General features: G+C 37.4%; 1 protein-coding gene across 1 annotated transcript in view; it reads right to left on the bottom strand.

Annotated features, from left to right (window-relative positions):
- The window catches only part of LOC107566138 (VPS10 domain-containing receptor SorCS3-like), a 119,339-nt gene that overhangs the window by 60,737 nt on the left and 46,882 nt on the right, over window positions 1–11,720 (bottom strand). The window contains exons 6-8 of the mRNA XM_016251513.1: window positions 4,680–4,769; window positions 4,044–4,223; window positions 198–344 (exon numbers count right to left, since the gene is read on the bottom strand). Of these exons, the coding sequence (XP_016106999.1) occupies window positions 198–344; window positions 4,044–4,223; window positions 4,680–4,769 (417 nt within the window). The remainder of the gene's footprint in view (window positions 1–197; window positions 345–4,043; window positions 4,224–4,679; window positions 4,770–11,720) is intronic.

The raw sequence follows: 11,720 nt of genomic DNA, 5'->3' as shown, positions 1-11,720 counted from the left end.
ATACAGTATATATGTGGGTGTGTGTTAGAATAAAATAAAATTAAATATAAATATTTTTTATATTAATGATTAATATGAATAACAAACTGGCCAAGTTGCAGGAATAGGAATAGTTCACTCACTAACATACATTTCGTAAGTAAATAAATAAATAAATAATCCAAACAAACAATCAATCCAACTCAGGCCTTTCTTACCAGCACACAATGAATGGGATTTCCTGCCAAGTCAGTAGCGGGCGCCTGCAAAAGCCTCCAGTCTCGGCCCTTGTTGTAAGTAATGTACGTCTTCACCTGGTTCTCCACCTTCCTATTAGCGATGAGCATACCTTCAATCCCTGCTACCTGGGAACATGGGGGAAGAAATACGATACAAATATGAACATGAACATCTACATTCATCGTTACAGTGCTTCGGACTGTCATCTAATAAAGTCTCTTAATTACACAGACACTAGCGCCCACTATATGATAGCCCAAGCTCACTGACATGGTGTTACTCTAGCGGACATCCTCGGCTTAAAACAAGCCCAAACTTAGCAATATTGAATGGTGACAGTGGTGCTAGCGACCTGTTTTAAATCGCGTCCTGCTAGCGAAGCATGCTCTAAGGCAGGGTCCGAGTCTGTAAGTGGCACTAATAGGGACTGCATTTGACAGTGTCACAGTGACGGAGCCGCATTGGATGGACACGGCTAATGAGGTCCCCTCCTCTGCTGGCCAGACGTGTCAGTCACAGCGGTAATTATTTATTATCCTTTAGCTTCCATCTCTCGGTTCCAATGTTCTCCCGGAAGAAGATGGATGTACTGGTTGTGGTAGAGCGGTTCATATTCAGCATGCTCTGCAAATCGGGTCATACTTCAGTGAGCAGATCAGCTGCTCATTCATGTTTACAATGAATTCATCACGAGTACTTGTTCAGCGCCATGCAAATAATCAAAAGAGCAACTGAGCAAACAAAGCGAAGATCTCTAGCCTGAAATACTTCTGTTTAAAACAAGAGTAAAATGACCAAGAAGATCTTGCTGTGTAAATGATTTAAGAAGCTATTTGGAGTGCATCATATGTTGGTGACCAGCAATGAGAGAGTTTTCAAATGGGAGGAAAGACGAATAGGAAACCATGACAACTTTGGGAAATTATGTTCTATATTCACTTATAATAAACTTTTAGACCAGATGCAAATAAAAATGTTTTAATGTAAAAAAACAAAACATTATGCCACTTAGTTTGATATTTTATGTAAAGCAATGACATTTCTATATCTTTAATTATTCATAAACCTTTTGATTCCATTGTACACAACCATTCAAAAGTTTGCAGAAAGTTTAAAAAAAAAAATTTTTTTTTACACACACACACACACGTGTAATACCATGTCAGCGAACTTGGGCTATCATATACATATATATTCTTTTTTTTCATGTTTTGCAAAGAAGTCACTTATGTGCACCAATGTTGCATTTATCTGATAGACAACTAGATTAATTGTAATATTGTTAAAATATATATATATATATATATATATATATATTATATAAATATTATTTAACATATTTTAAAATGTAAATAATTGTGAGCTTAATTTCTGCTCACCATGGCAGAAATTTATTTGACCAGAAAAACTGTAAAAACTGTAATATTGTGAAATATTATTACATTTTCAATAACTGTTTTCTATTTGAATACATTTAAAAAAAAATTTAATTTAAATTTTTTTAAATTTTAAAGCTGAATTTTCAGCATAGATACTGAAAACAGTCTTTAGTGTCTCAATATCTTTTAGAAATCATTATAATATGCTGATTTGGTGCTCAAAAACATTTATTATGATTCTTTTTATTATCAATGGGGGGGGGGATTAATATTTGGATTCATATTTTTTTGTTGAAATCATGCTTAATATTTTTGGGGAAATTATTTATTTAATTTATTTAGTTTTATTTTTAATATAAATTTTTGTAATGTAAAAGACTTTACTGTCACTTTTGATACATTTAATGAATCTTTGCTGGATAAAATATTAATGTAAAAAAAAAACTGACTTCAAACTTCTAAACAGTAGTGTATATTTGAATTCTAGTGATGCCAAGGTAAGCAGTGCGTGTCATTTGCATACAGGGCAGCAGGCCACAGATGCCAACACCAAAGAAGTGTGTGCCAGAACCAAAATATCCATTATCAATCATTACTGTTATAAAAATATATAAAAGTAAAGCAACCCCACTTCTTGCTGATCAATAGAGAGATAAATATGACAAACATCCAGTCACGAACCACGTGACTGGATGGAACTTAGGCTCCAACTGGAGCTTCAGTGAAAAAAGCCAGGTTTCAATAAGCATTAATGAAGGCTGCTGCAATCTATTAGAGATATGGATGGACTGCTGATTCAGTATTGGCAGGGTGAGCGTGCATTGAGCCAGCCTTGGCACAAAAGTGGGGAAATGCATCATAACCAATGCATTAATGAAACCATCCTTGCTTGCACTCACTAATGGAGACTATTTTTAGCTGCTTGGACAAGGGAAGCGAATGTTTCATTTCTCAATTTGTTTTTGTGCTAGGTACAGGCAGCTAATTTTAAAGCAAAATTATATAGTATATGCTAAGAGCGACCATATTCTGATGTTAATACTGTCATGAAGGAGGAATGGTTTCCTTGAACTCAATTGGCAAATCTATTCTTACAGAAAAACTACAGGCAGTGTGAGAGTTCTGGCCACAGATAGGCGGATCGATCTTGAAATATTGATACTTCCGATACTCAAGTTTTCTAGTGAGGATTTATCCTCACAAAATAATATCGATTGACGATTGTGGTAGACTAGTGAGTAGTGATTTTATTATTTAGCATAGAAATTAATGCAAATCATAAGGGTCTAAAGGGAACATTTATATTCATATATATATATAGACTATATAGACTGTACACTTTCATTACTTTGTTAGACCAATCTATGATTTTTTTTTCCTGTTTACGTAATATTGTTCTGAAAGGCATAAAGTAAAACAAATAATAATAATAAATTTAAAAAAATACTTAATTCAATTCAATTTAAACCAATATTAATATATACATAGACCTGAATTTTCCTGAAACTGCTTCACTTTAGTACTTCATACTTGGTACGAGATTTAAAAAAACAAAAATAGTCTAATAGCCTACTCTTATTAAAAGAAGAAAGCAGAACGATGCCACTGACCCAAAAGAAGTATAAAGCAGACTACCGCTGAGAGGTGTTTAATGAACAGAGTAAGAGAGACAACAGGAGAAATTGATAGAGAGAAAGGCACTTCCTTTCACTTAGTCACTTGTTGTATGTTCCTTTCTTTTATTACCTTTTATAAGAGTTCCAATAAGATTTTTTTTTCTCTCTAAGAAGTCTCCAATAAGTCCTTAAGATTGATGCTTGTGCCTATAATAAAGACTTCCAAACTTCTTTAGATCTTTAGACAAAACAAAACAAAACCAAACAAAAAACAACTCCAAATTATTGAACAGAAATAATAAAAGGTGTGCTTTGGAGCAATTAAGATCATTTGAAATGTTTTGAATTTGAGAATTGTTATTTTCTGAAGTACCAGTATTTCTTAACAGAGCTTAAGCCGGCTAAGAAAACAGTTATGCTCCAAAATTTTCCAGAGGGAAACAAGTTACGATATGTCTTCTTGGTACAATGAAATCTTTTATCTCGAAAGATCAAGGGAAACTTCATTCCTCGTGATAGGATCCCTTTAAAAAGGAGTCATACACAAAACACGAGCAGCTCCCATTGAATCAGCGATCTCTCTCCTCTCCCACTTCGACAACATTTAACTACAACTCAATTTATCTCTCTGTCTTCATTGCTATCATTCATTTACGCTTGCTAATTCCCCAGAGGCTTAAGATAATGTGGTCTATACTTGAGTGCCAGGGCGAGAAGTAGCGTCTGACATGAATTCTAATGCAGCCCGAGGAGTAATGAGCATCTAGCATGAAGCCGTTGACTTGAAGCCTAATGTTAGCTTGTTAACAAGATAGTGATGAAGTCATGCCTCGTAAAGGTCGATCATGCTGTTGCCTCCGAGCCCACGGCTGGTCCTGACGTTCTCCAGGGCCAAGGTGAAGTATATGCCACGCGTGTCAGATATGTACAGGTTGTAGGTATCGTTCTGATTCCACTCCTGGACGGCGGTGAAAACCTGACCTTGATCTGTGCTCACAATATGCATGTCCTAGAAAACAGAAAAAGAAAAAGAGGGGAAAAGACAGCTGAGGGTGAGAAAAAAGAAAGCACAAGTCATTAGCGAGGACCCCTGCTAGTTCTCGGTGGGCATGATCTACAGGATTATATGTTTGCGCAGGGCTCAGTTGAACATGAGCCATGACCCAACTGAAAAGATTTTGCACTTCAGTTCTTCAACAGGAATGTGCAGAAACTTGCTCAGCATTAGTAACTAAAAACCTTTACTTTTGACTGATCATTCATCCACACCAATAGGTGTCATTATAAAGGCCAAAACCACTGGGTTAGCAAAGTAACTACAGAGTGCCGATGAAAAGCTAATAAATAATCTAAACATAAAAATGTATGTTCTCCTCTTGTCTATCTTACTTCCGAATCTAGTTGTCTAATGAAAATACTTTGTCTACTCTAGCTAATTCATTCAAAATTTTAGGTAGTCTCTTACCTTGGGCAGGGAGTATTTGGGGATTTTAATGCATACAAAAGGTTCTCTTTGATAGGACACATAGTAGCTCGCTCTGCCAGTGGTCGTCACCTGCATGGAGAAAAATAACACATATCTCATATATCAAATAACTGGCATCAACACTGGGAAAATCTAGTGACAGTAACTATTGATTTGTCTTTGTACTTTGAGCAAAAGTTTAGAGGTGGGCGGTATGACCAAAATCTTATATAACAGTATGAGTAATTTTATATTACACTAATGGTTTAATTTGAAATATACACCCTAATGCTGGCTTTGTTAAAAGTAACTGGCAACTCAGAGCTGGGTAAATATGTTGAGTTAAACCAGGGGTGTCCAAACCTGTTCCTGGAGGGCCACTGTCCTTCAGAGTTTGGCTCCAATCCCAACTAAATACACCTTGACCAACAAATCAAGGTCTTGAGACTCACTAGAAACTTCTAGAAAAGTGGGTTGGAGCTAACCTTTGCAGGATATTTTTTTGTTAAATGTGAGCCAAAATCATCACAATTAAAAGAACCAAGACTTAAACTACTTCAGTCTGTGTGCATTGAATTTATTTAATACACGAGTTTCACAATTTGAGTTGAATTACTGAAATAAATGAACTTTTCCACGACATTTATTGAGATGCACCTGTATGCTGCCCTAGCAGGGTTGCCAGGTCTGTGAAACAAACCCAACCCAAAACTAGCCCAATCGCGTTTTTTCTGCGATTTCCCCCTCCTTCAATGGTAGGCTCCGTCAAAATTGTGTTACGGGGAGATGGGGTCCCTCTTTGTCTAAATGGCGCTACGGTGGTAAAACTGTGGACTTGGCAACCCTGAGCCCTAGCACATTCTATGAGAATGAGAGCTATTAACTTACTGTCTCCTCCAGCACATTACACAAAGCTATAAATTCAGAGGGTTAATTCAGTAACGGACCGCGCAGTTTATGTCTAGAACGACCCTTTTAAAATCTCCCCACCATGATTTGGAGGATAATGCTTGGTCTTGGTTTGTCGATGCCCTTTGTGGTTCAAGAGTGGAGAGTGGTAAATATCTTGAAGGACAATCAATACACTCATTATTCTCTGTCAAGAGAAATCTTTAATTCTCGCAAGCATCGCACCCGCTCCAACCACGCTCAGAGGAGGATTGTTGGCGCTAATGATAGCACGTGTAGCAAATACACACTGGTTGTTAGCATACACAGCAGGAACTGTCAGAAGCTTGTCATATCTACAGCTGCACAAGGGGGAGTAGAGAATGAAATAAATAATTCTTCCACAGCACAAAAGGTATTTCATCCTGCCATAGTAGCAGACATGTTTAATTCATCCCACCTCTTTTCATAATTTCAATTAGAGGGTATATAAACACCCAACAGGATTCCGATTTGAACATGGGAATAAAATGGCTCCCTGATTACAGAAACAATTATGCTTCTTAGACGGTAACGTGCATTCAATAAATGAGGAAAGAGAGGCAGAGAAGGAGAGTGGCAGTCTGGAGAGCGGCAGTCTGGAGAAAGTTCTAAACAAACAGCATGTCCGACATGTCTCCAAAAAGCCGCTCTGTGTGCAACAGAAGGAAGGAGCAGGCAGGATCAATGCTTTCCAGGGCAGTTGAACTTCGAAAGAAATTGGAATGATCGATTTTTCTGTTTCACATTCTTTGGACTTTGATGTGGCGTGACAAAATATTGGGGTTGAACGTCCACTCCCTATTGGCAGGACTTGTTATCTGCACTGCTGTTAGACTTCCAAGAGGGTTGTGAGTAAATGTTTTGAAACTTGCCATCAATGTGAGGAACCTTTCCGTTGGCTCAGAAACACTGTAATTTATAATTCCCAGTCTGAAGTTTTGGCCATGACTTCGGATGCAATTATTTGTATTCTCTAGGTGCCCATTCTCTAGTTCCCACCCTGATATGTACTATTTTGAAGACAATTGTTTTCATGCAGATGGAAATTAATATATTAAAAAACTGATCTGGATTGGAATTGGAAATTTAGGCTATTACCATTTCACTTTTCCCCTTGAGTATAACATTATTATTAAGCTAAGTTAAGCTAAAGATGGCGCCAGTGTGCATGGCTGGCCGTCTGGTACCTGGTTTATTTGTTTTTATTTTGTTTGTCTCACTTCTGGCACAGGACGCAACTGCCGTCTTGGTTTATGATCGTCTTACATTGATTAACATAAAACACACTGTGGATACAGTTTGAGTAAGAACGTGGAAGACCATGCTCACTTCTTCCTCCAGTCCTGTCCGAGGTGCCGCCGGCCCTGTGTCGGCTTCCCTGGCCTCTTTTGCCGAAAAAGCGTCAAAGAAGATGTGGGAAACGAGGTGGCCTTGCAGTCAAACTTAAGGCTAAACTGCTGTTGGCGTCTAGGACCGACTTCAATCACCACGGTTTCAAAGGCGAGTGGGCCTATCACCGATTAGTTTATCAGCGTTCTCTGGAGCCGGCATATGCTTGGATTCACCGATTGCATTGGAAATCTTCGCAGAACATCCTGTACATCGGATGCCGTATCTCCGTAAAGGTGGGGGTGGTGTCTCCAAAATCTTCGACTGCTGTGTTGTTCATCACAGTCGGTAGGCGACTCTTTGCTAATCAAAATGGCACTGGTTAATGTGAGATCGCTTTGCAATAAGACCTCTATTTTGAGGGATCTTTTTACTTCAAAACCATTGGATGTTTTATTTGTGACTGAGACATGGCTATCCTCTGGTGATCTAAGTCCTTTTGCAGACCTGGCTCCCTTGGACTGTAAATTTATTAACTCTCCGCGAGTTTCGGGCAGGGGCGGAGGTCTAGCCTCAGTTTTTTTAAACAGCTTGCTCTGTCGACCTGTAGAGTTTGAAGACTTTACTAGTTTTGAATTGCAAGAATTTAAATTGGATTTAGTGAAGCCAGTGTTGTGTGTGCTGCTTTATCGGCCACCCAAATTAAATAAAGACTCCATCCATGATTTTCTGAACTCTTAGGGGATATTTTATTTGAATTTGATAAGTTTTAAATTGTGTGGGATTTTAATATTCATTTGTGCTGTCCTGCTGACCCCCTGGTGAAAGACTTTTTGAATTATTGACTCTTTTAATCTTGAAGAGTCTGTAAAGGCTCCTACACATGAATATGGACATACACTGGATTTAGTTTTATCTTATGGTATCTCTTTGGGCTATGTGAAAAATAATTGTGATGCAACGTTTTCTGATCACAATCCAGTTATTTTTGGGGTTTCTCTCCCATCTCAATCTGTTAGATCTTACCCACTGTCATGTTTTTGTCGTATGCTGAACTCTAGTGTTATTAGTGAGTTTTCAAGGGCATTTTTGAATAATCATAATATTTCTACCTTTGAAAATCCTCCACTATATTGGGATCCTGTGCCTGTACTGTTTTCTTTCAACTCTGGCTGTTCAACTATTTTAGATTCTATTGCACCTTTATGATGAAGGTGAAACGTGTAAAAACTAAGGTAGAGCCCTGGTTAATGATACCACGTGAGCTCTCAGACAAACTTTGCAGAAGAGCAGAGCGTAAATGGTGGAAGGACAGGCTCCAAGTGTCTTTTGAAATTTTGAGGGACTCCTTGCATTTTTACCAAAAAGCAGTTAAGGCAGCGAAGGCTAAGTACTTTTCTGCTATTATTGAAAATAACTGTCATAGACCTAGAGTATTGTTTAATACTATCAATTCTGTTATTAATCCATCAAATAGCATTGGGCCTGAGATTTCAGTGGAGGCTTGTGAGAATTTTATGAGGTTTTTTAAGAAAAGAAAATATAATAAGATCGAAAATATTAGATCTCAAATACATCCTGCAGCTAGGGATCCCTCGGCTCTTTCTTGTTGCCCTGCTGTGTTTTCTCGGTTCAAACATCTTCAACTTTCTACCTTGGCTAAAATAGTTGATCAATTGAAGCCATCGGATTCCCCTCTTGATGTTGTTCCATCAAGACTGATCAAACACACTTTTGATGTAGTTGGGCCTAGCATTTTATCAATAATAAATAGCTCCCTTGTATCAGGGACTGTTCCTGCATCTTTCAAGCATGCTGTAGTACAACCTTTAATTAAAAATACTAAATTGCATCCAACGGATTACGCAAATTACAGGCCTATTTCAAAAGTAACTTTTTTTATCAAAGGTCCTTATTCAACTGCAGTCTTTTTTTGAATAAGAATTCTTTATTTGAAGTTTTCCAGTCAGGGTTTAGGGAGCATCACAGTACAGAGTCTGCACTTTTGAAAGTTCTCAATGATGTTTTGCTAGCAGTAGACTCTGATGATACTGCAATTTTGGTGTTAATTGACCTTAGTGCAGCTTTTGATATCATAGACCATGAAATTATTATTGCTCGACTTGAGCAGGTGGTATGGATTCATGGTACTGTATTAAATTGGTTTAAGTCCTATCTAACCAATAGGAGCTTTTCAGTTACCCTGGGGAAATTTTCATCATTATCGGCCTCTCTTACATGTGGGATCCCGCAAGGATCCATTTTGGGACACATCTTGTTTTCATTGTATATGCTGCCAACTGGATCTATTTTTAGTAAACATGGTATATTGTTTCATTGCTATGCTGATGATACACAGATTTATGTACCAGTAAAGAAGGAAGGCAACTTTTTAGAAGCTCTTCTTGCATGCTTATAGGACTTGAAAACATGGTTGGCTGTGAATTTTCTCCACCTAAATAAAAGGAAAATTAAGAATATTGTTTTTGCACTCTCCAATGCATCTGGGTCTATTAATATTGATTTAGGCCCTTTATCTATCTTCGGTAAATCCATGGTAAAAAATGTAGGTGTAATTTTTGATGATGCCTTGAAATTTGATAAACAGATCAATGGTTTTGTTCGATCTGGCTTTTTTCAACTAAGAACACCGTTTTTATCCTTTTGTGATTTTGAAAGAGAGATGCATGCTTTTGTGTCTTCTCGCCTGGACTACTGTAATTCCCTGTATGTAGGGATTAGTCAGTCCACCCTGTCACGACTACAGTTTGTCCAGAATGCCACTGCAAGGTTGATAACAGGTTCTCGGAAACGGGACCATATCACTCGAATTTTGTCATCTTTACATTGTTTGCCGGTCCATTATAGAATTGATTTTAAAATCTTGCTGTTTGTATTTAAATCATTAAACAGCCTTGCAGCATCTTATATTTCAGATTTGTTGCAACCGTACTCTCCATCAAGATCTCAGAGGTCCTCTGACCAAAAACTCTTGATTTTTCCTAGGTCGAGACGCAAACTATGGGGGGACCGTGTTTTTGCAGTATTGGCCCTGAGGCTTTGGAACAGTTTGCCTTTACACATAAGAATAGCCTCCACTTTGGTGTCATTTAAGTCCCTTTTAAAGACTAATTTATTCTCCCAGTCTTTTTTTGCAAAATGCTGTTGTTGGACTGTTGAATGTTGTTTTAGGTTGAATGTATGCTCTGTGCAGTGTAAGTGATGTGTATATATTGTCTGCTTATCTATGTTTTTTAGAATCTGTACAGCACATTGGTCAACTTATTGTTGTTTTTAATCGTGCTTTAAAAATAAATTGCCTTGCCTTGCCTTATGACCCACTAGGGAGTTGAAAATGACACATGAACACATACATATTTACGCACACAATCTTTGCCTGAACGTTAAGAAAACTTGAGGGTGAAGAAATGATGACAGAATGTTCATTTTTGGGTGAACTATTTCTTTAAGGTATATTCAAACTGACAATGATCTGCAGCCCAAAGCAAGCAGAAGTCATTCATTTTCAATAAAATTTGGAGATTTGAGGTGATATGAATGTTGACAAACGTTGACAATGTGACAAAGGTGAGCAGAGTTCAACTTCTTGCAAATGAGCAGCAACACCATGGGAGTGAAGACAGAGGGCCTTGTTATAGTTAGATAGTTTAATCAAGTAATGCATATGGCAAATTTTTAAACCCACTTATTACAGTCTATATATGCACCAGTAGCGTTCCATCCATATAAGCTGTGAATGCTCCACATACCCAGGCCATTTTAGAGAATAAGTTCATGGGATAATTCATATAAACATGATTATAAGTTATAAGTTAAAGAGTTTGGAATAAGTACTTATAATGATTTGCTTGCCAAACGGCAAATTATATTTTCTTTAAATCTACCAGTTGCGGTTGCTTCTGGGCAAGCGGATTCTCTGCAGCTTTCTCATCTCTGCTCTGTTGCTACGACTCGTCAGGATTGTAGCGCGTTCTCAGTGATTTGCTGGCCTGAGGCTGATTTAATGCGCGAGGTAAGCTGTCCGCAAAGCGCTCGCCCAAGCAGAAAAATGTGCTGTTGCTGTCAGATCTCGATTGCCAAAAATCATATTGTGTTTGATGCAAAACCAACTCGACTAAATCAAAAGAAAAAAAACACTGTAACTGTATATTTTTTGTTTTCTCAAGCAAAGCAAATTTTAAAAGTCCACTGAAAACATATCTTACATTTTTGGTCATAGACAATGTATGTTGAAGATATACGTTATTGTCAACGTTATTGTCTAAGCGGTAAATAAATTTTTTTTTAATGAAAACGTGGGCTATATAAAATTAATAATAACAAACATCATATTGTTCCCTTTGTTTTGCGTATGCTTGTGTCGCTTACCGTTAAAGTCCTTCTCTGATTTTATTATTGTTTGCAAGGTTGCAATGTTACTTTGCAATATTTTAAATATGTTTAGGTATTTTGCATGGTCTGTTATTGGAGTAGCGTCACCCATGTGGGAGTTTTAACTCCTATTCACTGGGAATAAAAAAAAAATATTTAGCAGATGCAGAGACATATAGACCGGGGGAATCCCCCCATCTCCCCACCCTCTGATTATGTATCATAACGTAACTACATGTAAACGTTATTTAGCGGTTTTTACTTGGAAAACCAGCTGTATTTTTCTTGCATTAGAATAATGGATAAACTTGAAACGAAACTAAAAATAAACTTTAAAAGAAGGATTGGAGACGAATTTCATTTACAAATAAGGTAGGAAATGTGCATACT

This window comes from Sinocyclocheilus grahami, unplaced genomic scaffold (genome assembly GCF_001515645.1).
Source record: "Sinocyclocheilus grahami isolate Dianchi unplaced genomic scaffold, SAMN03320097.WGS_v1.1 scaffold1050.1, whole genome shotgun sequence".
NCBI lineage: Eukaryota > Metazoa > Chordata > Actinopteri > Cypriniformes > Cyprinidae > Sinocyclocheilus > Sinocyclocheilus grahami.
The sequence above is the reverse complement of the archived record's forward strand: the minus strand, read 5'-3'. Positions and strand labels throughout refer to the sequence as shown.